Here is a 27,986-nt window from a genome sequence, read left to right as displayed (position 1 = left end):
CTCCTATTAAAATGGTTGGGAGAATGAATTGGTATTCAGTTGGCATGGAAGTGGCTAAGAACATTTGAGTTTACCTTTCAAATGTTTCCTGAATACAGATGATCATTCAAGACTCCCCTGACATCTGTGAAGCACGAGTCATGGAGAAGCTGGTCTGGCTTGATGATAATTATAGGAGAGGTGCAATACAGTTGGCCAGTGTGGAAGTGCAGAATGCAGGTTTACTATTTGCATCTGGGGGTGCCGGGAATGGGGACAGGGATCTCAGTTCTACTCACCATTTTCAAATTGGTCCAGAGTCCTTCCAACTCTATGAAATTCCAGGTTTTGATGTCACATTTGGTCAAATGCTGTTTTGATGTCAAGGTATTCATTACTTCACCATTCAGGTCTTTCTAAATGTTTAGAGCAAAGCTGGAATGAGGTCTGGATCTGAATTATCCTGGCAGATGCCAAACAACATCAGTAACATGTTATTTGGGAGTAGGCGCTTGTTGATACCACCTTTTATCACTTACTGACAATTGAGCATACATGATGGGACACTAATTGGGTGGATTGAATTTGTCCTACATTTTGCGGATAGGTCATACCTGGGCAATTTTCCATTCTGTTGGATAAATTCTTATAGTGAAAGGTTTTAAAAATTCATTCATCGGATATGAGTGTCATTTATACCCCTTGAAGAGATAGTGCTGAGTTTTCTTCTTGAACCTTTGCAGTTGATGTGGATTACGGTTTCTCTTGTGAAGAAAATGAATAGTTGGCTGGCTAGAGCAGTAGAGTCAACAAACTTTCTATGGGAATGGGTTTAAAGTCACACTTGGCTAAAGTGGATAAGGACACAGAACTCCTTCCCACTGGAATATTTTGTGAACAAGAGAGGTGTGTATGTCCATCCAACAGTTTCAGAACCATTGTAATTACTAGCTTTTTATTCTAAAATTATTTAATTAACTGAGCTGCAATTCTGAGATTTGAACTCATGTCTCAAGATCTACAGCCTCAACAGCTTGCCATTTGATTTGAACCTTAAGGTGTTAAAAGGTCCAATTCATAGGGCATTATCAAACAGAATTTATACCACAAAAAGAAATTAGGTAATTTGAACAAGTGAGTAAAGACTTGGTAGTGAGATAGCTTAACAGAGCATCTTAAAGGAGGAGAGAGAGGAAGAGTGACAGAAAGGTTTAGCCAGAGAAATAAGGGGTCAAGGATAGGTCCTTGTTAATCATTAGTGCAGGCATCTAGATTGGTACTCCAGTGACAATGCCGATGCAACTGTCCTGTTATTCAGCCTTCTGCCGCAGGGCCACTCACTTGGTGGTCTTATTTTTCCAGTGTCTATTATCAGGCTTCTGCTAGTTTATTACAGGAGCTACCATTCAGGTTTTCTTGACTTTAGGCAAATTACAGTATAAGGCAGGCCATCAATAGCCAGGGCTAACTAGTGTATCATGTCACAGACAAGATCAATGTCACGGAGGCAAATTTAAATTCTTTTCCTTTTCACCATGACAGATATAGTTTTAAATTATTTTATTTTGTTTCCCTTTTAGTAGAGACATGGTGCATTTGCCTCAAACGTTCTGTGAAATCTAATTTTTTTTAAATACTCACAATAAGCCATGCTTAGAGTTCACAAAAAAAAGAATGGTTTAATCAAGCATTCATTCAGGGGATACATTTCCATAAGATCATCATCATTGGCGGTCCCCCGCAGATAAGGATGACACTCTTCCACTCTCAGTGTGAGACTGTAGGTGGCTGTACAAACTGATGCAGGTTTTGCAGGCTCTGAGACACTTCGAGCAGAGGGTTTTTGTGGGAAGGGGTGGATGGGGTATTGGTGTGGCCACATGCTCCTTACCTTTTCACCTGGCTTCCACTTCCATCAATCAGACAGACAGACGCGCGTGCACACACACTCATGGAAGAAGAAAGAAAAGAAGTTTGAATTCAAATAGCTTAAAACAAAACACACCGGTATTAATGCATTCGAATCAGAGTTCCGTAATTCAATGTCCAGTGAAGGCTCTTGCAGAATTCCATTTTGTAGGAGCTCAGATGCAGTTGAAGATATACTGTTTTGATTCTTATAAACTGGAGATTAATTCACTTTCTAAGCAAACGGGAAATAAATAGCATTCTGCCAACATAGTTCAGAGCTGTGCTCTTGAAGTTTATTCAAAAACCTGAAGATTCAGTCACCTGGCAAGGTTCTTGGATGGGTCAATTCAACTTATTGAGGTGATTTTTATGTTTTTTGTCAAAACCAGTGTGTCATATGAGACAACTGTGAGACCTTCAGCTAAAATGAGTTTCAGTGATTTCCTTCTTTCAGAATTGGCTGGCATAGACACATTGTATGGACTTTACTGCAAATGAGAAGTGTAGACAATGTTCAGACAAATGGGAGACTGGAAATTCCTGACCGACTATGAGTCAGCTTTTGTTTAGGTGACTACTGGATGTTTCTAGAAGCACCCAACTAGCCCATGCTACATTCAATATCAACCATTAAATTCAGCAAGAGTCAATTTTAAAAATTAAACAAGGGAATACAGATTAAGAAATAAATATGATCTCTCTTCATGCCTTGTAGATAGGACAGTTGTCTTTCCCATAGTCACCAGCATTTGAAGTGAGTGCTCTGTGGAAGTTTCTACAATTGCTGACTTTTCCAACATTCAGGACATAATAGACTGCATATAGTCATCAAGACTCCAGAAGGTTTCTCTAACAGAAAGAGCTGAGCACTTAATTCATTTCAAGTTGGAGTGTGATTAATGAAGGGGGATGGTATGTCTGTGCCACTTTAGATGGATAGAATTTTGAATTTGTTGCCGCATTAAGAAAAGAGTATAGCAGTGCTACAGAGGGTGCAGAAAAGGATTTATAAAGACAGTATTAGAAATGCATTTGTATGTATATTAAGAAAGTGTGAACAGATTAAATTTTTTGTTGAATAAGAAGGCTGAGGGATGACCTAATAGAAATTAAAAAATACCAAATGTTTTGATGGAGTGGCTTTCCAGCGAATGTTTCCACTTGTGAGGAGGAACATGTCTATCTTGTATTGATGGCATTTTGTTACCATTAAATCCAAAGGAAATTCAGTGGTGCTTTTAACTAAAGAGTGATGAGAATGTAGCACTCTGTTATTACAGAATGGCTAAACAAATCGCATAGCTGAATTTAAAGGGAAACTAAATGAGGTACAAATAACAAAAGGTTATGCTGATGGGTTGAGCTGAGGAAAGGCATGAGGAAGCTCAGATAGATTATGAATGCCAGCATGGACTGTTTGTGACAAATATCACATTTATGGATCATAAATTCTATTTAAGACCTTTAGCATGTGTCACACCTGCACTGTAGACTTTAGAAACTTTAATTTTTTAAATTGCAAATATATATTTTATTATAGAAAGAATCATTATCTACATTCGCAGGTACTAAAGCAGTTCTGTACAATCTTTGCTTATCAAGAAAAACATTGGAATTTTACGTTCCCTGCAGTTGCAAAAACCAAAGGCATTTCTTATTCATACTGAACAGAATTTATGTACATTGAGGCAATGAGAGGGTCTTATAATGGAACAAAGTCTCATTATGCTTTGGTAGAAAGACCTTACATGGTAGTCTTTCTCCACTGTGCCTGCCCCAGGCTTCATTACATACCTTAGCATATTGTCCTGGACTTTGGAATGTACCAGTCCGTAAAACTCGGTCGATGTCAGCTGTTGACACTGGAAGATCAACAAGTTTCGGGCAGACCAAAAAGTATCTTTCACTGAGTTGATGGTCCTCCAAGCACAGTCGATCTTTATCTCGCCGTGTGACCCGGGGTCCAGCTCATAGAGCGCAGAGTCCTGGTCACAGAGCTGCTTGGGATGAATCTCAACAAAAACCACTGCAACTCTTTCTAGACCTCCTTTGCACAGACATTGACTCAGCATTATAGTCAGTAAAAATCAATCAGCAACTCACCTTACATTAGTTGATTATCCCTTTAATTAATGCTGGTGATTCGTACTGCTGATAGCTGTAATTGGTGAGGAGAAGGCATTAGCTGTAGCATTATGTTCCCAAATTGCCAACCTGCCATCAAATCAACATTACATGTTGATTAACATCATGATCTGCCTACTGTTCAGACTTATTTTAAAAGCTCCTTGTACCTCCAGTAATACCATCCCCAAGATTGTGTCCAACACTGCCTGTACAGAAGTGTATATGCATGGCCTGGACTAAAGCTAAACTCAACACAGCACCTGTAGCACTGAAAAACACTGGCACTATGCAGTTGAATTTTGTGTCTATAGAATGTTAAAGCTCAAGAAACCAGTCAGTCATTGTGCCTGTGCTGGCTCCTGAAAAGGACTGTTGGTCCCATTTCTATCCCGATATCTCTGAACATGTTGCCTTTCCAATTGTATATGTACAATTTCCTTTTGTATTTTAAGTCATCCTGCACCACCACCTCTGTAATATTGACATTTTTCAAGATGTCACCATATATTTCCCCACATTCTATATCTTCCATGTCCTTCTCCACAGTAAACGCTGAAGCAAGATACTCGTTTAGTATCTCCCTCATCTCCTGCGGTTCCACACATCGGCTGCCTTGCCAACCTTTTGAGTTTTAATAGTTTTAATCTATTTTGTGTGTACTCCAGTTTTTATACTGATAAAGCAATTTATGTCCAGATATGCTCAACAGTGACTTTGGAGATAAGGGCAGTTTGCTATGTTGTTCTGAGCATGATCTAGAAGTTTGAAGTTTGATATTTGATCTGTTCTGTATTGGATAATCTCAATAGATTAAAAATGGAAAAGGTTAGTCAAACTCTGTGAGGAATTTCTGTTATTAACAATGAGAGTGATGAGGGCAGAACGGTGGACATGATCTATAAGGCATTCAACAAGATTCCTCATGATAAACTGGTTAGCAAGATTAGATCACATGGAATACAGGGAGAATTAGTTATTTGGATACAGAACTGATTCAAAGGCAGAAGACATGGTGGTGGTGGAGGGTTGCCTTTCAGACTGGAGGCCTGTGACCAGTGGTGTGTCATAAGGAATAGTACTGGATCCACTGTTCTTCATCATTTATATAAATGATTTGGATGTGAATATAGGAGATATAGTTAGTAAGTTTGCAGGTGACAGCAAAATTGGAGATGTAGTGGACAGTGAAGAAGGTTACCTTAGACTGCAACTTGATCAGATGGGCCAATGGGCTGAGGAGTGGTGGATGGAATTTAGTTTAGATAAATGTGAAGTGCTGCATTTTGGAAAGGCAAATCAAGGCAGACTTATACACTTAATGTTAAGGTCCTGGGGAGTGTTGCTGAACAGAGACCTTGGAGTGCAGGTTCATGGTTACTTAAAAGTGGAGTCACAGGTAGATAGGATAGTGAAGGTGTTTGGTATGCTTTGCTTTATTGGTCAGAGCAATGAGTATAAGAGCTGAGGGGTCATGTTGCAGCTGTACAGGACATTGGTTCAGCCACTTTTGGGAGTAGATTAACGAGTTTTGAGAAGATTTGTTGCTCAGGTTGAGGTTCTAGATGTAGGTTTGCTCGCTGAGCTGGAAGGTTCATTTTCAGATTTTTCGTCACCATGCTAGGTAACACCATCAGTGAGCCTCCAGATGAAGCACTGCTGATCTTTCCTGCTTTCTATTTATATGTTTGGGTTTCCTTGGGTTGGTGATGCCATTTCCTGTGTTGATGCCATTTCCTATTCTTTTTCTCAGGGGGTGGTACGTGGACTGTAAGAAGAACTGTAACAAACACTACATTGGACAAACAGGCAGAAAACTAGCCACCAGGATACATGAACATCAACTTGCCATAAAATGACATGACCCTCTCTCGCTTGTCTCCTTACATACAGATAAGGAAGGACACCACTTTGACTGGGACAACATATCCATCCGAGGACAAGCCAAACCAGACATACATGAGAATTCCTAGAAGCATGGCACTCCAACCGAAACTCGATCAACAAACACATTGACTTGGATTCCATTTACCATGTGTTTGATCGAGTTCATCCTCCAATTATCTGCCACTATTCCAGTGGACAGTGAGATCGCAAAGATCATCGCCAAAGGCGCAACAATGTCTTTGTTTGCTTCCTGTAGTAACATTGGGTATATCCCATCTGGCCCATGGGAATGATCAATCTTCATGTTTTTTCAAAATTTGCAGCACATCCTCCTTAACATTAACATGTTCAAACATATCAGCCTGTTTAATACTGTCCTCCTAAACGACAAGGTCCCTCTCACTAGTGAATACTGAAGCAAAGTATTCATCAAGGACCTCCTCTACCTCCTCCAACTCTAGGCACAAGTTCCCTCCACTATCACCGATTGGCCTTACCCTCACTCTAGCCATCCTCTTGTTCCTCACATAAGTGTAGAAAGCCTTGGGGTTTTCCTTATTCCTACCCACCAAGGTTTTTTCATGCTTCCTTCTCGCTCTCCTAAGTCCATTCTTCAGTTCCTTCCTGTTGTCATCCAAGGTTCCATCACCCTCCCAACCCATCTTTGTCTCAGTGGAACAAACCTATTCAGGAGTTGTAGCAAGTGCTCCCTAAACAACCTCCACATTTCTCTTGTGCATTTGCCTGAGAACATCTGTTCCCAATTTAGGTGCCCCAGTTCCTGCTTAACAGCACTGTAATTCCCCCTCTCGCAATTAAATACTTTCCCATACTGTCTGCTCCTATCCCTCTCCATGACTATATTAAAGGTTAGAGAGTTGTGATCACTATCACCGAAATGCTGTCCCACCAAGAAATCTGACACCTGACCTGGTTTGTTGCGAAGCACCAAATCCAATATGGCCACCTCCCCCAATCTGCCAATCTACATATTGAGTCAGGCATCCTTCCTGAACACATGACCAATTCTACTCCATCCAAACTATTTGCACTAAGGAGGTTCCAATAAATATTAGGGAAGTTGAAGTCACTCATGACAACAACCCTGTTACTTCTGCACCTTTCCAAAATCTGCCTCCCAAACTGCTCCTCTGTGTCTTTGATGCTATGGAAACTCTCAATGAAGTGACTGCTTCTTTTCCTGTTTACAAACTCCTTCTCCTCATACACTCACTCACCCTCGCACACATACACACCATCCAAGCTCACTCTTATTCTCACACTCATACAAAAAAAGTCTCATATCATGTGCACATTCTCCCTTTCCCTCACACTCTCTCTCACACACACACGCTGTCACTTATGTACCCAATTTTCCTCTCCCTTACACATACACATAGACTCCCTTACACACTTAAGCAGACGTACGCACACTTGTTTTCTCTCACACAATACAAGCATACTCATTTTTCTGACTTGTACCCCACACTCACGCACATACTTTCATCTCCCACATGCACATTATTTTATTTATTCATGGCATGGGAGTGTTGTTCACTGGGGCAGAGTTTATTATTGCTCATCTGTATTTGGCCTTCAGAGCAAGGTGGTGAACTCGAACTGTTGCAATCCACTTGGTGTGGTAAAACCCACAATGCTGTTAGTGAAGGAGTTTGAGGATTCTGACCCAATGACACTGAAGAATGTCAATATTCACCTAAGTCTGGATGGTTCCCATTTATTTACTATCCTTGTCCTAGTCATTGGTTTGGCTGGTGTTGTCTAAGGAGCCTTGGTGAATTTCTGCAGTGCATCTTACAGATAACGGTAATGTGTAGTAAGAGCATCGGTGGTAGAATGAGTAGATTTTTATGAATGTGGTGCCAATCAAATGGACTGCTCTGTCCTGTGTGGTGTTAAACTTCTTGAATATTGTTAGATCGACACTCATCAAGCTAAGTGGAAACATTTCATGACACTCCTGATTGTGGACAGGATTTGAGGAATTGGAAGGTGAGTTATGTGCTGCAAGATTCCTAGCCTTTGACTTGTTCTTGTATTGACAGTACCCATACAACTGGTCCAATTTAGTTTTGTTCAGTGGAAACCTGCTCTCTTTTGCTGCTGCGCATCACACACACGCACAGGCACACACACACACCCCAGCAGCTCATTCGTATCTCCTTGCACAGACTTTCTCACTGCCTAACAAGCTCTCTCACTCACTCACATGCTTCACAGGCTCAGCTCTGTCATCTTGATTACAGTCGTTCATGCGGGTAACACCTCAATTGAAGGAATGATTATCGTTCTCCCAAGTCTTGTTCACCTACATGAAGCCTTTTCCCTTGGCCTGCTTTCCTACCTGAAGTCCTGGCCCCTCACCCGCCTAGAAAACAACTTGCCCCTTGATATCTCCTACCTATCAGCATCAAAGGTGGGAGAGAAAAATCCGATGATTGCAAGAGTATCTCCTTGCAGAATCTTCCTTAAGCACTTATTTGTATTTGGAACAACAGTCATGGGTTCCTTAGGGGCCATATTCTGGACTAGGGGCTGCCTTTTGACAATGGTTTAGGGACATAGATTCAGATCCTACCATGGCAGTTGTAGGAAATTAAATTCATTTATTAAATTTAGAAATATTATAAAGCTAATCTAGTAAAGGTGACTATGAAACTATCATTAATAGTTTTAAAATCCATATGGTTCATTTAATATTCTTTAAGGAATGAAAACTGCTCATTCCCCAGTCTAAGTCTTCAAACCGAGAGCAATGTGGCCGATTCTTAACTGCCCTCTGAAAAGGCAAGCCATTCAGTTCAAGGGCAATTAAGAAGGTGCAACAAATGCAAACACTGCAAAACCCACATCATACGGAAGAATTGAAAAATCTCAGAATTTAGGTCAAGAGATTAAAGAAGTGAGGATGAAAAGTGCTTTTTGCGCCCCATTCTATTTAATGCCCCAGCATTCCTCACCATTGCTGTTTGCAGATTAATAATTTGTTGAGTGATCTATACAAGTACTGTAGTTTTTCACTAAAATAAATGTAATAAAAGCGAACTGTTAGTTGAGCAGCATTTTGATTGTGTTCCCAATTGGCATGGCATGTTTCTAATGCTGTGCACCATAACACGACAGTGCACACTTCTCACCCACGATCTCAGCTGGGCCATATGGGTGAGGTGGAGCATTCCCACGAGCTACGGATGAAAGTTTAAATGGATAATCATCACAGAGTAAAAAAAGTCCTTTTATATAATAAAAATGGATGATAAATGGTTAATCTGATAGTGTGGAGAAACACCACTATAACTGTGGTTTCTAAAAGGGTTGAAGCTACTTATAATATTGCACATCACAAACATTCATATGGATGGCACTGGGCCATCCATCAGCTCAATGACAATTGATTTTTGAAATGCCATCTTCGGAGTCTTTGACAATATTTTCTGCAGCAGTAAACTAGGTAACAGTCTAGCAAATATAAAAATGAATATTTGACTACCTTTGATTTAAAAAAAAGACTTGGCAATCTATCCTGATCAAAAAATAATATTAACGTGATACTAATTCTGCTACTCTTGCTGATTTGCCTTTTAAAAACCATTTGTGCTAATGTTGACCTGTTATTAACTTGATATGCCTTCTCCCTACAATGCTCTGTTTAAAAACCCTTTTTCAAAATTAAAGATAGAAGAGAAGAGTTCAGAGACAGATGGGATAGAAGTCACCTCCAAAGGCTGTCAAGGATCCTTTGTGAAATGAGAATGGGCAGCTTCAACCACGCTCTCAGTTGGAGTTCAGTTCAGAAAGCTGCCCCCACAATTCATAGCAATAAAAAGTGCACTGGCCTGAGAAGGGTGAGATTCTGTGATTTGCTTTAACCCTTTTGTTCATAATAAATCCCAAAGCAGTATCTTCATGTTCGCACTGAAAAAGTACAGCCTCTCAATCATGAAGTAACACTTAATTTGGCAAATGGGCAGAAAGCAGGGAGAGGGTTAAGGCATTTTTTTTCAGGTTGGTGACCTGTAACCAATGGGGTACCACAGTAATCAGTACTGAGATTGCAGCAGTTATAATATATTAAAGATTTGGAGGAAATAAGGGAATGTTCTCTCGCCAAATTTTCGGATGACACAAAAGTAGATGGAAAGGCAATTTGCAAAAGGGATACAAACAGCTTAAGAGAGATAAGTGGGCAAAAATTTGGCAAATAGAGTATAATATGGGGAAATGTGAAGTTATTCATTTTGGAAGTGAGAACAGAAGAAGTGTTATTTAAAAAGAGAAAAGCTGTAGAAAGCTGCAACACAAAGAGACTTTAAGGTACTTGTGCATGAAATACAGAAAGCTAGTACAATGATGCAGCAGGTAGTCCGGAAGGATAATGGAATGTTGGCCTTTTTTTAAAGTGGGTTGGATAATAAGAGTAGGTATATCGTACTGCAACTGTGACTGTGCTGGTGTCATAGAATAGAATCATAGGATCCCTACAGTATGGAAACAGGCCATTCAGCCCATGGAGTTCACACAACCCCTCCAAAGAGTATGCCACCCAGACATATTCCCCCTACCATATCCCTGCATTTCCCATGGCTAATCCATCTAACCTACACATCCCTGAACACAATGGGCAATTTAGCATGGCTAATCCACCAAACGTGAACATCTTTGGACTGTGCGAGGAAACTGGAGCACCTGGAGGAAATCCATGCAGACAATGGGAGAATGTGCAAACTCTGCACATTCCACACCTGAGGCTGGAATCGAACCCGGGTCTCTAGCGCTGCGAGGTAGCAGTGCTAACCATTGTACCATCCCAAAAACAATGTCACCATTACTAATACAAGCTTCATTTTTCCACATGTTTTTGCTGAATTTAATTTCCACCAACTGTTATGGTGGGATTTAAACTTATTTTGCCTGGCTGTTAAGCTAGCCCACTGGGTTACAAGCCGAGTGACTTTTACCATTATACCACCATCTTTTTTGCACATCTGAGTACTGTGAGCAGTTTTGGTCTCCTTATTTAAGGAAAGATATAATTTTATTGAAGGCAGTTTAGAGAGGGTTCACAAGGATAATCCCTGGTATGGAAGGATTGTCTTATGAACAAGTTGGGACTCTACTTGCTTGGAATTTAGAAGAATGAGAGGCGATCTCATTGAAACATATAGGATTCTTAAGGACCTTGACAGGGTAACTACCAGGAAGATGTTTCTTGCTACAGAGAGCTGTGGGAACAGAACCCTTGTGTATATTGAAAGCTGAAATACATAGATTCTTAATCAATAAGGAAATTGAGGGTTATGGGGAAAGGGCAGGAAAGTGGACAAGAGGCATTTCGGATTAACCATGATCCTGTTGAGTGGTGGAGAAGGGTTAAAACCGAAATGTTGACTTCTCCACCTCCTGATGCTGCCTGACTTGCTGTGTTCTTCCAGCCTCCTGCTTGTCTACCAAGGCAATGTCAGATCCCCATTTTGCCTTCCTGATTTCCCTGTAAAGAATGCCCCTACAGTTCTTATACTCTCCAAGAGATTCACATGATCCCAGTCGACCATACCTAACACATGCCTCCTTCTTATTCTTGACCAGAGACTCAATATTTTTATTCATCCATTGTTCCCTACTCTTACCAGCCTTACCCTTCACTCTAACAGGAACATAATGCCTCTGGACTGTTGTTATTTCACTTTTGAAAGCCTCCGATTTACCAGTCATCCCTTTACCTACTCCAATCAACTTTTGAAAGTTCCTGTCCCATTCTGGCAAAAACTGCCTTACTCTAATTAAGAACTTTAATTTTTATACAAGGAATCTCCTTTTCCATAACTATTTTAAAACTAATAGAGTTATGATCACTGGTCCCAAAGTGCTGCTCCACTAACATTTCAGTCACTCGCTTTGCCTTATTTCCCAAGAGAAGGTCAAGTTTTGATCCTTCCCTGGTAGGTACATCTACATATTGCTAAAGAAAATTTTCATGAATGTATTTAACAGATTGCTTACCATCCAAGTCCTTAACACTATAGCAGGCCTAATTTGTGTTTGGAAAGTTAAAATTCCCCATTATTACAACCCAATTATTTTTATATATATCTGAGATCTCTCTACCTATTTGCTTCTCAATTTCCTGCTGACTATTGGGGGGTCCTGTGGTACAAGCAAGGTTATCGTCCCCTTCTTATTTTTGAGTTCCACTTATATAGCTTCACTGCATGATCCTTCAGAAATGTCATCTTTAAGTACGACGGTAATGTTTTCCCTAATCAAAAAGACTCCCCCCAACACCATCACCACCAGAACCACTACCACTAGCACTACCTCCCTTTCTAACCTTCTTTTAGCATCTAAACCCCGGAACATTGAGCTGCCAATCCTGTCCCTCTCTAAGCCATGTTTCTGCAAGAGCTATGATATCCCCATCCCATGTTCCCATCATACCCTGAGTTCATCTTTTTTACCTGTAAGGTTCTTTGCTTTCATGCTCTTGCCTACCTTTTCTAATTAACTTGCTTTCATTAATTCTCATCTGCCTTTCTAATCTTACTACTACTTAGGAATCCCCTTCTCCTCACCTAATAGTTTAAAGCTTTAATAAAGTGTTCAGCATCTTGAATAGGGCATACAGTATAAAGTATTATTCCTAAGTGCTGGTGGTGCAGGGAGTGAACATTTATGGATGTGATGCCAACTAGGTGGTGGCTTTGTCTTGGATAGTGCCAAGCTTATTGAGTGTTGTTGGAGCTGCACCCATTCAGGCAAGCGGGGAGTATTTCATTACATGCCTGATTTGTACCTGGCAGATGGTAGACATGCTCTGGGAAGTCAGGAGGTGAGTTCCTTGCTGTAGAATTCCTAGCCTCCGACCTGCTCTTGTTGCCATATGGCTGGTCCATTTTAATTTCTGGTCAATGGCAAGGATATTGAGATAGTGGGGTTTCAGTGATGGTAAAGGCATTAAATGTGAAGGGACAAAGGTTAGATCCTCTTTTGTCAGATGATCATTGCCTTGTACTTCAGTAGTGCAAACATTATTTACCAATTGTCAGTCCACACCTAGATATTGTTCAAATATTGCTGCATTTGGACATAGAATACTCCAGGAAAACAGAAATAAACTGTTAATATTGGTATAAGGTGCAAGGTTAGATTAGGATGTCTGGTTGGCTTGGACAAATTGGACTGATGGGTGTGTTTCTGTGCTGTATGACTCTGGACCACAACTACACTCACAGATTTAAAGTAATTGGCAAAGAAGCAAAGGTGACATGAGGTAAATAGTTTTCATGTAACATGTGGTTAAGGTCTGGAATGCGCTATCCCAGAGTATAGTAAAGACATTCAGAAGAGAATTGGAATCTTTTCTGGAAAGGAAGAATGTGAAGTGATTCAAGAAGGTAGGGAGGAATGGAATTATAAATAAATAGTTCTACCAGGGAGTCAACATGACCAGCCAATGGCTCCTGTGCTGTAACCTGAAAGGCCGGTATCCCATCACCAAGTCACTGTTTAGTTACATGTGCATAGTACATTACCAGCTAGTTCAGAGCTAACTACTAGAGTGAACAGAACCCCTGACTTTCCTGTTCTTTTTTCTTTTTCTTTTCTCCTTTTCCCCCACGCTATAGCCTGTCAGAGTGAGCAGAAACTCTGACACTCTTGTTTTTTTTGTTTACCCCCACACTACCACCTACCTGTGGTAGTGCTTATTATTTCCCCAGCACCCATGTTGTGTGTGTGCAGGTATGAGACACAGTGAGAGACACAAGGTGTATGAATCTTTATACAATTTCCACCACCAGGAAGAAAGGAACACCCGAGTGGCCAGTGACCAGCAGTGCCCTTCACATCAAAGGGCAATGCAGTGTGATCAAATAGTGAAGGGGAGGGACACTTCTGTTTACTTTTTTTTTCTTTTTTTTAGAGTGAGCAGAAACTCTGACACTCTTGTATTTTTTGTTTACCCCCACTGTGTAATCAAACAGTGAAGGGGAGGGCAGGGATTAAATCAAAATAGAGTTGGAGGGGGAAATACTGCACTCCACTCCCCGCGGCGCCCACCTCTCCCTGAACAACTCCAGGGTGTTGGTGGAGACCGGGTACACTTCTGTTTATTTTTTTTTCTCTTATAACCCCCACACTTCCACCTAACGGCGGTAGTGCTTATTTTCTTCCCCAGCACCCATGGTGTGTGTGTGCAGGTGTAAGACACAGTGAAAGACACAAAGTGCACGAATCTTTATTCAAATTCCACCACCAGGAAGATAGGAAAACACCCGGGTGGCCAGTGACAAACACTGCCCTTCACATCAAAGGGCAGTGCTGTGTGATCAAACAGTGAAGGGGAGGGTAGGGACTAAATCAAAATAGAGTTGGAGGGGGAAATAATGCACTCCACTCCCTGCGGTGCCCACCTCTCCCTGAACAACTGCAGGGTGTTGGTGGAGACCGTGTACACTTCTGTTTATTTTTTTTTAGTGACAATCTCCTGTTTATATATTTTTTAAACCCCCACACTACCACCTAAGTGCGGTAGTGCTTATTTTTTACACTTCTGTTTATACCTGTCAGTCAGGACTCCCTAATTGGACCAGATTAACAGTCCTAACCAGAGAACTCATTCTATGAGGTCCGCCTGGCTGACCTTGTTCCAATCACTACATCCATCCCCCTCTAAGTCCTGGTACATAGGTCCCTTGTTTTTTCTGCAGCTTCTCGTGGGGTGTTTTCGCACCACGTCTGGTTCCCCTAACTCTGCCTTGGATTCTGGTGAGGCGTACTGGACTGTAGCCTGCCTCTTGTGCCCAGAGCATTTCAGAAGAAATAAATCTTCAGGTGATAATGGCGTCGAGGCTGCGACATCTGCCATTTTCATTCTGTCCTTGGAAGTTTCTTCGGTGCTAGACACATGGGAGAGCCCATGGGTTCTGACAGCCTTGCCTGATGTTCTGAAGGGCTAGATATATTTTGCTCCTGCTCTGTTTGGGAGGTTGCAGATTTCATATCGTCCATATGCTTGTTCAGGATCACCTCTTGTACCTGTATGTCATGAGACCTGCTCTCACGTCGACCATGCCTTTCACCCATGCAGGAACATTTCCATGGTTTCAACACCAAAACTTTGCCCCCTGAAGTAAACCGTCTCTCTTGTTTAGTGGATTCTTGTGTTCAGCATTGGCATTCCTGATGCCGTTTTACCCTCTCCCCTAGGTCTGGGAAGATTGGGTTTAACCTGGGGTGGAGTCATCTCGCCATTAACAACTCTGCTGGAGTAGCCCCTGTCGTGGTATGAGGGGTGTTTCAATAATCAAACAGAAACTGGGCCAGTTTGGTATCAAGTGAAGCTGTAGGCTGTTTCTTTAAGTCTGCCTTCAAAGTTTGGACTGCTCTTTCCGCCAGATTGTATGGACAATGGATAATATGGAGTTGTCCTTACATGCTGAATGCTGACTGACTTTAGAAAATAATTTAATTCCTTGCTGGTAAATGATGGCCCATTGTTTGTGACCAACACCCCCGGGAGTCTGTGGATTGCAAAAGATGTTTGCAGCTGTTCAGTTGTCATCCCCATGTTTGACAAATGAGCTCTTTGCACATCCAACCATTTTGAATGAACTCCACAATGACTAAGAATATAGACCCCATGAAAGGATTGGTGAAGTCGACGAGTAACAGAGTCCATTCTCATGAATGTGGGGGAGCTGCTGGTATTAATTCTTGTCTTTGTTGGCACTCTGGGCACTGCCCCACCATTGCAGCTATGTTGGCATCCAATTCTGGCCACCAGACATAACTTCTTGCTGACATCTTCATTTTGGAAACCTCTGGATAATCCGAGTTGAGTTCATCCAGTAGCTGGCGGTGAACTTTGTTCAGGACAATTACTCTTGCTCCCCATAATAATATGCCATCCTCTATGGTCTCGATGGGTGCAGAAAGGAATTAGTTCTGGTTGCGATGGCCCTTTTGTTTCCCCAATCACCGCCAGCTATTTTGGTTTTGTCAAGGCGGGATTGCTTTGTGTCTACAGTCTGATATCGTCAGTGGTGACAGAAAGGGTGTCCAGAAAGCTTAAAAGCAGAGTGGACGCTCTTCTAGTGGCAGTACTAGCAATCGAGTATCTGCCAGAGGGAGGTGGCTCTAGGCATCCATATTTGCCACTTGGCCTCCCGAACAGTGTACCAACATGTAACTGTCAGCACTCAGAATAAGAGCCCACTTATTCGGCCTGAAGCTATGGGTGGCACAGCCTTGTCCTCTTTAAGTATACCTAGCAGGCGATTGTGGTACATTCCTATTACAAATGTACGCCCATAAAGGTGTTGGTGGAACTTATTCACACCAAAGATGACCATCCAACTTTCCTTCTCTATCTTGGTGTATTTTTGTTCAGCACTAGCCAACGTCTAGGAAGAATGCGCTATCAGGTGTTCCTCTCCCATGGCGCTGGTGAGCTAACACTACCCCGATACTATATGGGGAGGCATCGCATGACAGCATCACATCTTGCTTAGGATCGTAGTGTGACCTTAGAGGATGATAGCTGTTTCTTCGCTTCCCTAAAAGTTGCATCTTGGCTATGAGACCATTTTCAAGGCTGACTCTTTATTGATACTGGATGTAAGGGTGTCAGGCTGGAGGCCAGGTTACATTTGTATTTTCCGTAATAATTTACCAACTCAAGGGAATACCTAAACTCCCATACAGACATGGGAGCTGGGGCACCTTTGATTGCCCTTATTTTATCTTCCAATAAGTGTAGCTTGGTCTTGTTGACTCTTAGCCCAAGCAGGTCACTTAGAGTGCCTGGATGAACACCCACCATGGAGAAATGCTTAAATGCTTTGTCCAAGTTCTTTAAATGTTCTTTCTTGGTTTTCCTGGTTATTAGTGCATCACCCAGATAAGTGTTGACCTGGGTTAGACCTTGTAAAGTGTTCTCCATTGTCTGCTGGAAAATGGCACAGGCTGATGCTACCCCAAAAGGCAGTCTTCTACATTGGGTATTAATTGTAGCATACCTCTGGGAATCCTCATCTAATCACAATTTCAGGTACGCATGACTCATGTCCAGCTTTGTGAAAGACAGCACTCTCTCTCTCTCTCTCTCTCTCTCTCTCCGCCAACTTTGTGTGCAAGTCCTCTGTGCGAGGGATTGGGTACTTATCCAACTGCAAAAAGTGGTTTATTATTGTTTAAAATCCCCACAAAGGTGAACTGACCTGTTGGGCTTCACAATCGGTACAACCGATGCTGTAATTTCTCCAGACTGTACTGGTTTTATGATTCCTTTGCTTTCCAGCTTTCTGATTTATGCCTGTACTTTTGCATGTAACGTAAATGGCACTGGAAGGAGGTGAATGTTGTTCCTCTGTTCAAGAAGGGTAATAGGGAAATCCCTGGCAATTACAGACCAGTCAGTCTTACGTCTATGGTCAGCAAAGTTTTGGAAAGAATTCTGAGGGATAGGATCTATAACTATTTGGCAAAGCACAGCATGATTAAAGGCAGTCAGCATGGCTATATGAGGGGTAGGTCATGCCTCAATAAATCTTATTGAGTTATTCGACAAGGTGACAAGACAGGTTGACGAAGGTCGAGCAGTGGATGTGGTGTACATGCACTTCAGCAAGGCATTTGATAAGGTTCCCCATGGTAGGCTCATTCATAAAGTCAGAAAGTATGGGATACAGGGAGATTTGGCTATCTGGATTCATAATTGGCTGGCTGACAGAAGGCAGAAAGTGGTTGTAGATGGAAAGTATTCTGCCTAGAGGTCAGTGGTGAGTGGCTACCTGCAGGGCTCTGTTCTTGGGCCTCTGCTCTTCGTAGTTCTTATAAATGACTTGGATGAGGAAGTTGAGGGGTGGGTTAGTAAATTTGCAGATGACACAAAGGTTGGAGGTGGTGTCGATAGTATCGAGGGCTATTGCAGGCTGGAGCGCGACATAGACAGGATGCAGAGCTGGGCTAAGAAGTGGCGGATGGCGTTCAACCTGGATAAATGCGAGGCGATGTATTTTGGAAAGTCGAACTCGAATGCTGAATATAGGATTAAAGACAGGATTCTTGAAAGTGTGGAGGAACAGAAGGATCTGGGTGTGCAAATACATAGGTCCCTCAAAGTTGCCACCCAAGTGGATAGGGTTGTTAAGAAAGCATATGGTGTTTTGGCTTTCATTAACAAGGGGATCGAGTTTAAGAGCCGCGAACCTTTGCTACAGCTCTACAAGTCCCTGGCAAGACCATACATGGAATATTGTGTCCAGTTCTGATCGCCCTACTATAGAAAATATACAGAGGTTTTGGAGAGGGTGCAAAGAAGGTTTACCAGGATGCTGCCTAGACTGGAGGACTTGCCTTATGAAGAAAGGTTGAAAAAGCTTGGACTTTTCTCTCTGGAGAGAAGGAGAAAGAGAGGAGACCTGATCGAGGTATACAAGACAGTGAGAGGAATAGATAAAGTCAATAGCCAGAGACTTTTCCCCAGGGCAGGATTGACGGGTATGAGGGGTCATAGTTTTAAGATATTAAGGGAAAGGTATAGAAGGGATGTCAGCGAGGTATAGAGGGTTCTTTACTCAGAGAGTTGTGAATGCATGGAATGCATTGCCAGCGGTGGTGGTGGAAGCAGAGTCATTAGGGACATTTAAGTGACTGCTGGACATGCACATGGAGATCAGTGAGTTGAGGGATGCGTAGGTTATTATATTTTACATTAGGATTAAACCTCGGCACAACATTGTGGGCCAAAGGGCCTGTTCTGTGCTGTAGGTTTCTATGTTCTAAACAATTCACAGTTTATAAAACAATTAATGTTAACAGCTGTATTCAGAGAAACAGCAATTTTACAAGGGAAAGGAGCAGCAAAGCCAGGCCCCATACCCTACCTTTCAACCTGTTTTCAGGGAAATGAGGACAAACCTCAAATCCCAGTTTCAATCATTACAAAAGAGTAACAATGACATTTTGTATATACAAGACAGTCCAATTACATAAAAAAACAGTGCATACAATACAGAGCCCCAGAAACCCAGCAATCCCCTCACCCCCCATCCCCCGTCCCTCCCACCATTCTAAGGCAGCCCACCCCTACGTCCCTTTTGACTCTTGGTCCACACCATGCCCCTTCCAGTTCTCAGTCCACCCTGACAAACCATCCGGCCACCTCTAGGACGACCTGTCCTGCTTCCTGATCGGACCAGGTTAACAGCCCCAATCAGGGAACTAATATTCTGGCTGACCTCAATCCAATCTCTACCTAACCATTTTGTGAAATATGAGAATGTTGCTTTTTATGCTTAGTGTTTAGATTATTTTCATTTTCTGTACAAAAACAGCATGAAATTAGCTGATTCATTTTGCTGTACCATCAAAGCCCGTGAACCATTTTTGGGTCGAGATCTTACCTGAATGCTGCTGCAAGTTGAAGTTACCAGGATGGTACAACAAATTTGGGACCAGTAGATAGAACTGATCTTGACACCAGTAAATCTGGTCATGTTTTAAGTAATACAGATCCTTTCATCAGTACAAGGCCAGTAATACTGCTCATACTGGTCAATGTACATGTTAGGATGCAGCATGCTAGACATGCGCATTAATGCCATCAGTCTCTATGGTATGATGTTTTACTGTTGTGGTTCTGTTCGCCGAGCTGGGAATTTGTGTTGTAGACGTTTCATCCCCTGTCTAGGTGACATCCTCAGTGCTTGGGAGCCTCCTGTGAAGTGCTTCTGTGATGTTTCCTCCGGCATTTATCTGCTGCTTCCGGTTGTCAGTTCCAGCTGTCCGCTGCAGTAGCCGGTCAATGTGCTTATTGATTGAATCAGTGGATGAGTGCCATGCCTCTAGGAATTCCCTGGCTGTTCTCTGTTTGGCTTGTCCGATAATAGGAGAAAGTGAGGACTGCAGATGCTGGAGATCAGAACTGAAAATGTGTTGCTGGAAAAGCGCAGTAGCTCAGGCAGAAATCTGAGTTCATCCCTTGTGGTTGGAGGGTTCTGAGGCGGAAGATGTCTGCGTGGGTTTCCTCCGGGTGCTCCGGTTTCCTCCCACAGTCCAAAAGATGTGCAGGGTCAGGTGAATTGGCCATGCTAAATTGCCCGTAGTGTGTTAGGTAAGTGGTAAATGTAGGGGTATGGGTGGGCTTCGCTTCGGCGGGTCGGTGTGGACTTGTTGGGCCGAAGGGCCTGTTTCCACACTGTAATGTAATCTAAAAAAAAAAGATGAGGCTCTCTTCCTCCAGCTGTCGTGTTGCTATGGTCTGGCGATGGAGGAGTCCAAGGACCTGCATGGCCTTTGTGGAGTGGGAGGGGGAGTTGAAGTGTTGAGCCACGGGATGGTTGGGTTGGTTGGTCTGGGTGTCCCAGAGGTGTTCTCTGAAACGTTCTCCAAGTAGGCGGCCTGTCTCCCCAATATAGAGGATATTGGATACTTGTGGATGTCACCTAGACAGGGGACGAAACGTCTGCAACACAAATTCCCAGCTCGGCAAACAGAACCACAACAACTAGCACCCGAGCTACAAATCTTCTCCCAAATGAGGTTTTACTGTTCTGTGATGCTCGATGAAGCTGCTGTCTGGACAGATTCTCCATGTCTTCTGAGGTCCTAACAGAGGGACTAAAAGTCTGCGTGGGTAGCTGCTTGTTCAGCTGAATTAAGGTACACAGAGCAACATCAATTGTGACATTCATTCAACAATTTGAAGGATTTTTATTGAGAATGTGAATTAAAGTATGCAGCCAATGTATGTGCAAAAAGAAATTCCCACAACTGTGCATGGCTCGCTGGCTTGTCTTTTGTGGGTCTTTTCAAGTCCGTTATCATTTCCGAGATGTAATTGTGGACCCAGGCTTATTCCTTGTAGGCCCCTTCATCAGTTATCTCCTTAGTGTAGGTTTCTGCCCAAAGTGAGCTGCAGATGTTGAGAAAAGAGGGAGAAATAATTAATGGCTGTGAATGCCGAGATAAAGGTCAACATTTCTGAAAATTAATAACCAAGGTGAGATAGATAAAGGCATAATTAAATATTGTTATTGTCTGTCATGAACCCACCTTTAACATCACTTAGCTTTTGTAACCTGCCACGTATGAATCTGGTCCATAGTATCTTGGAGCATCATGCAGCAGTAGCAAGGATCTTTACAAATATTGTATTTCTCTTTGAACTATTGCTCCTCCCTTATATGGATGCCACCCTGCACTTTGCCACTTAATTATTGCTCCTAGAAAAATGCACCATCTCACAGTTATCTACAATGAAGAGTCATTTGCACATTTTGGGAGTTGCAGTGGTGCAGTGGTAATGTCACTGGACTAACAAGCCAGAATCCCAGGTTTGTGTTCTGGGGACATGGGTTCAAGTCCCGCAGTGGATTTTAAATTCAATTTTAAATAATGGAATTAAAACTAATTTCAGCAATGGTAACCATGAATCATTGTTGGGATGAGCAAGTCTCTCAGTTCAAGGGAAATTAGGAATGGGCAGCAAATGTTGATTCTGCTAAAGACACAAGCATCTTATGAAAAATATGGAAAACAATACCCATTCTGCATGTTTGTTGATATCCTCTTGCAATGTGTAATGATAGACATATGTTTAATTGAACATTTTACGGTGCTATTCCATTAACTTATGTTTCCATAAGAGTGTTGAAATACTGTTGAGATGACAAAGGACTCCTATTTGAAACTGAACTAAGATTTATGCGTAATATTTATAATTATCTTACCTTTCATGAAATTTTGCCTTAACTGCATCTCACTCCATTTGAGTATATGATTTTAGCAACAATCATCGCCAACTGCATAGTTTTAGCTCTGGAGCAGCACTTGCCTGATGATGACAAGACTCCCATGTCTGAACGACTGGTGAGTAATATGTTTTACTTGTATATTTTATTATGATTAGATTAGATTACTTACAGTGTGGAAACAGGCCCTTCGGCCCAACAAGTCACACCGACCTGCCGAAGCGGAACCCACCCAGACCCAGTCTCCTACATTTACCCCTTCACCTAACACTACGGGCAATTTAGCATGGCCAATTCACCTGACCTGCACATTTTTGGACTGTGGGAGGAAACCGGAGCACCCAGAGGAAACCCACACAGACACGGGGAGAATGTGCAAACTCCACACAGCCAGTCACCTGAGACGGGAATTGAACCCAGGTCTCTGGCGCTGTGAGGCAGCAGTGCTAACTGCTGTGCCACCGTGCCGTCCATATTCCTTGTAGGCCCCTTCATCAGTTATCTCCTTGGTGTAGGTTTCTGTCCAAAGTGAGCTGCAGATGTTGAGAAAAGAGGGAGAAATAATTAATGGCTGTGAATGCCGAGATAAAGGTCAACATTTCTGAAAATTAATAACCAAGGTGAGATAGATAAAGACATAATTAAATATTGTTATTGTCTGTCGTGAACCCATCTTTAACATCACTTAGCTTTTGTAACCTGCCACGGATGAATCTGGTCCATAGTATCTTGGAGCATCATGCAGCAGTAGCAAAGATGTGTGTATGCATTTATTGTACATATTGTGCATATGTGTGTGCATTTATTGTACTAATTGTTAGTGGATGTTGAAGTGAAGGTTAACTCTAGATAATGGCAAAGTGCTATAATTGAAAGTGCACGGTTATGGGTATTGAGTCAGGGTAGGAACATGTTTGACTATCTTGCTCCCATTATAAAATAACCACTTAATGTATAAAAATCAGACTCAAAGGTAGCTGGGATCCAAGGAGCTGACTCCTGCACAACTTGGAATTCAGGAGAAGAGGAAATTTCTTAAAATTCTTTGTAAACACTATTTTGCTTTCTTCCTTGTTGGATCTTCTGAGATTGCTGATGTCCTGGAGAGTGAGATAGTGGTGGAGATTGTTGTTGTCAGGCTTGCAGTGTAGTGGACTTGCTTGTACTGGAAGCTGCTTACATTATTACACAGTTCCTGTTCTTTGTGGCAGAAGGAACATGTACGTGCATTGCATCAGTTTCAACTGAACAAAATAGGTAACATCTGTTTGCTGGTTCATTTCTCAGGGCTGACACTGACCATTCAGAGCCAACTTGCCTGATTTGAAATTAAAACAAAGCTGTTAATTGTCACTCAGCATGAATGGGTGCATTTGTCATGGCGATGTCTCTCTCAATCAGAGTCCATTTGCCAACCAATCAGTTTTTTTTAACACCGAGTCAAGGACTTCGCTTGTCACATCTTGAAGATTTCTGAGCATCCCTATTCATGCCCATAGGTTCCTAGATTGCTGAATAGCTTATTACATAATTGTTGATAGTCAGAAGGCTTTTATCATTGACAACTGTTCACCACACCATAGACCAATTATCTACTTGTTAGTAGCCAAGTTTCCCTTTGTACATGTATTGGTTCCATCTGTAACTAAATCTGTCCCGCTGGTTGAACAAACAACAGTGTAAACACACTTACAAATAAATGCTGGTAGCTTGCTCTTAAAAAATACAGTAATCCCTCCATAAACTTTGATTTTGAAACATACCTTTTCCCATTTCAGTCCACAATCAAAATTACAGAAAATAAAAGGATGCAGTCTTTTACTGTGGATACAGCAGATAGGGAGAAACTGTTCCTGCTCCTAAGGAGGATTAGGAGGTAGTGGGCACAGATTTAAAGTGTTTTGCAAGGGACACAAATGCAAGATGTCAAAAACCTTTTACACACAGTGAGTAGTTAGGGTCTGGACTGCACTGAATGAAAATGTAATGGAGGCAGGTTCAATTGAAGCATTCAAAAAGGCAACGTGCAGAATTATAGGAAAGGGCAGGAGATTGGTGCTAAGTCAAAACATTTGCAGAATTGGTGCAAACATGATGAGCCAAATGGCTTCCTTTGGCACCATAACACATTTGCAATCCAAGTACGTATGGGCAAGTTACTGGATGGTGACCAGTGTATTTGGAACTTTACTCCAATAAAAGATAGTACTTTCAGGAGAGGAGAAGGGAAATTTGAATACAAGAACTTCTAAGAAAAATCTTTCATGGGATGTGAGCACCATTATTAATGCCAGTAATTATGGCTTACTGAAGAAGATGGTGGTGAACCGCTCCTGCAAAACCAGCTGAAGTAAGTACATCTACTGTGTTTTTGGGAAGGAACAGCAGAATTTTATCCGGTATCAATGAAACAAGAGCTTTATAGTTCCAAGTCGGGATGGCTTGTGACTTGGAAGGGAACTAAGTGTTCCCATGTATCTGCTGCACATGTCTTTCTAACTGGCAGGTGCCACGAGTTTGGAAGCTGCTGTTAAGGAAGCCTTGGTGAGTTGCTGCAGCACATTTTGAACATGATGCACATTGCTGTCACCGTAGGTCAGTATGGAGAGACTGAAATTATTTTCAGTGAAAATCCTCCTAAAACTAGTTTAAGTTTTGAAAGTTACTTGGATTCTTCAGCCATCAGAATTTGCTATTCCTTTGCAGGTTAACTAACTGTGTTGGTCATTTCTGGGTTATAGTATTAATCTGGAATCTCAGTTAATATCCACATCTTGGGTCTCAAAACTATAAGTGCAATGTTGGAACAACTAACTCCCTAAAGACACTTTTTCACCATCATCTGCCTGACCAATATTCAACTAATTCTGTAGGTGAATAAATTCGTAGTCCCTGTGTGTCTTGGTCATGTAGATGAGGCAGATTATCTGATTGGGAAGACCTGGTTTCAAACTGTTCAAGGTTAATAAAGTTGTTTTTTGAGTGCTTTTTGAGATAATATGTAACTGTTTCATTCAGACTATTCAATATTTTCAACACCTGATTTAAAATTGCTTAATGTTGTCAATGGATGTAAATGAGAAAATGACAGTCACTGATTTTTATGAAAATAAAGAAAAGTGTAGCATACATATTTATAGCTTTATCACATCCATCTCTCTGGAAGTGAATTTGATGTACACCAACTACTGTTAGATAAACAAATAAAAATAATTTTACATATGACCAGATGACAGTGAGGTATTTTCTTGGTATTGTATATATGGGAGAGGAGTTTTTGCAGGACAGGAGAGAAACTCCCTGCTCCTTTCTGAATCCTGCCATGATTCCTTTGATATTTGCTTAAGCAAAGTAGTAAAGGGATAAAAATTCAAAGCCAAGTTCAAAGGGCAGAAAACACAAATGCTCATTAAGTACAACAATGGGATATGATCTTAGATTTTATGTTGAAATAGAATGGTTCTTGAACCCACAATTTCTGATTTAAAGTCAAAAGAGTGCTGCTAACTAAGGAAAATTAGCATCCTTTATGAGCTCTCAAATGTATTAAACAAGAATTTATTGAGAGAAAAGATTTCTAACTCTTCTTTCTCTTTCTGCTTTGTTTCAGGATGACACTGAACCATATTTCATTGGAATCTTTTGCTTTGAGGCAGGAATTAAAATAATTGCTTTAGGGTTTGCTTTCCACAAAGGTTCTTACTTACGGAATGGCTGGAACATCATGGATTTTGTTGTGGTCCTGACTGGGTAAGTCATAGAAATGTTGTCTTATAATATTGTCCTTGTTAGACTGGGATTATTTTGCAGCTGGATAAACATGTGCAATATGTGATTGTATTCAGTAAATACGTGCAGCTCATTAATAAAGAGACTATGTGAAGTCAACTGCAAATAAAAATTGAATTGTACTTGATTGAAGAGTACTTTGCTCAATGGTTAAATAATCCAAATACTGCAAACACAGATAACTAGGGATTTCCTAGTCTCTCCCAGTCCTCCCTTTGTTCTTATGCTTTTTTTGTTGGTCAGATAATGCCATTGAGAGCTTGGATTGATGACTATGTCTTGGAGACATCTAAAAAAACAGAAATAAAGTATGAAAGGGGATCAGGCAAGGACAGGGATCTAGAATGTTCACTGCAACCATTTTATTGATCAGGTGTGATTTAGTAAAATACCTTTCTCCTTTTAAGCAATGAAATTCTGAAATGTGGAGGAATGGATCACTTTTGGTGTGAAGTATTTAACCACTTGTATCTCAAACATACGTTATGCCAATTTACTCAAAGTGACAAATGTTTATTTTATCTTTTCATGTAAAGTTGAGCTACAGTATCTGGGAGACTAGATGCTGGGGTAGGAATTGTTCCCGAACATTTTTGCTATTTTGCAATTCCTAAATGCTGATTGATGCAGAATTTATTTTCTAGCCTTGACATGAGACTTATTCATCCCAATGATAGGAAGAACAGACATGGAGATGGGAAAAGAAGGGCACATTAGCATTCAAAATTTCATTCCTGTCTACTTGCAAGACTTGCTATGGATATTTGCAGGAGATAGCAACCAAGTGATAGAGTGGTCTCTTGAGCAGTTTTTCAATGAAGGAGCCATTGTTACAAATTAGAATTATATACTAAATGTAAATGCGTAAATATTTTAGAATAAATGCTCTGACAATATCGTTTCTGAACCAACAATAATTCTGTGATTTAATTTTGCTAAAGTCTAAACTTACTCTCAATTAGAATAGTGTACCCTTAATTGAGTTTTAAATGCAATGTATGATGAAATCACTTTAATTTTTAATTTATTGCCTGTTTCATTCAAGCATTTTTATTACCTGAAATAATATTGATTAAACCTAAAAAAATGTGTTTTGTTATGTGATTATTTTTTTAAAAAGGCTCAGTTGGCTGGAGAAGGGTTACACTCGAAACATTGACTTCTCCATTTCCTGATGCTACCTATGTTCTTCCAGCCTCTTGCTTGCCTACCCAGTTGGCTGGATGGCTGGTTTGTGATGCAGAGTGATGCTGACAGTGTAAATGGGAGGAAAAAATGCCACTAAAATAACAGGTGTAAAGGATTATAAGTAGCCACCTGTGTTGTGACTGAAATATTGAGATTTCTATTTGCTCTTTATTCCTCCTTTTCTGTATATTTTGTTATTGATCTCGGGTTTTCATTTAGTGTATTATCTGAGTTTTATTTGAAAACAGATGACAGCTCTACAATAGCCAATAGAATGCTGAGTTCTTGATTGAATTTTGTCTAATGTAGTTTGTGGATTAATGTTTTCTGGTGCGTCTTACATTTATTTGGTCAATAGAACAGTGGAATAGGAGCACTGGAGCCATTCCCTTGTGTATGTCTGCCAGCATTACTGGCATTTTTCTTTTTTTTTAAGGTTCATCATAAGTTACTTTTCTTCTTTCATCCCTGAAGCTTGTCCAAAGTCAGAAGTCACATGACACCAGGATATAATCTAGCAGGTTTATTTGAAATCACAAGCTTTTAGAGCATAGCTCCTTCGTCAGGTGGAGTGAGAGAGAAGCACACAGACACAGAATTTATGGGCAGAGAAATCAAGGATAGAGAGATAAAAAGATCAGAAAATGGTTTGAATGGATCCGCTGCTCCTGTGCATTAGTGGTGGAAGTGTGAATGTTGAAGATGTTGGATATAGTTCCCATCAAACAGGTTGCTTTGTCTGAACTCCTCCAGGCAAGTGGAAAGTGTTCCATGTACTCAATGATGGTAAATCCATTGAATGTCAAGGAACCATGATTAGATTCTCTTATTGGATGTTGAGCAATAATCAATCGCAATCATGGTAAATATAGACCATCAAATTTTAATGCCCATCATCATATTGTTATTCCAGAGACTTATCATGAACTAAAATGGTTTTAAAATTGAAAATACTGACTGAAAATGGCTGATCTGATCACCTGATCAGACATTGTCCCTTTTAAATGTATTACCTGATACTGTATGTGTATATGTATGATTGGTGCCTTGTTTCATTGTTTTTTTTCCTTGGGGTAAGCAGGTATTAAAATTCCTCTTTGCTTCACTCAAGAAAACCATGTAATTGACTTCTTCATGTTGATCTAAAGTTACATACCCAGTTAATGTTATTACCGGACAAGTCAGATCCCAGACTGAAATTTGCCTTCATAGTTCATATTTGATTTGTTTTGGTTTTAACAAAATGAACTTTCACTGAAACATGAGCGCACATTGTTGCAGACTTTGTTTTATCAATTAAACATAAATATATTAACAAAAGAGATAAAAGAGAGA

General features: G+C 41.1%; 1 protein-coding gene across 1 annotated transcript in view; it reads left to right on the top strand.

The window, feature by feature from the left end:
* LOC122552384 (voltage-dependent P/Q-type calcium channel subunit alpha-1A-like) overlaps positions 1-27,986 on the top strand; it is a 603,273-nt gene that overhangs the window by 149,881 nt on the left and 425,406 nt on the right. Inside the window, exons 3-4 of the mRNA XM_043695134.1 lie at positions 21,687-21,792; positions 25,285-25,424. Of these exons, the coding sequence (XP_043551069.1) occupies positions 21,687-21,792; positions 25,285-25,424 (246 nt within the window). The remainder of the gene's footprint in view (positions 1-21,686; positions 21,793-25,284; positions 25,425-27,986) is intronic.

Source organism: Chiloscyllium plagiosum, chromosome 8 (assembly GCF_004010195.1).
Source record: "Chiloscyllium plagiosum isolate BGI_BamShark_2017 chromosome 8, ASM401019v2, whole genome shotgun sequence".
Classification (NCBI taxonomy): Eukaryota; Metazoa; Chordata; class Chondrichthyes; order Orectolobiformes; family Hemiscylliidae; genus Chiloscyllium; species Chiloscyllium plagiosum.
Note: the sequence above shows the minus strand (reverse complement) of the source record. Positions and strands in the feature narration are given on the sequence as shown.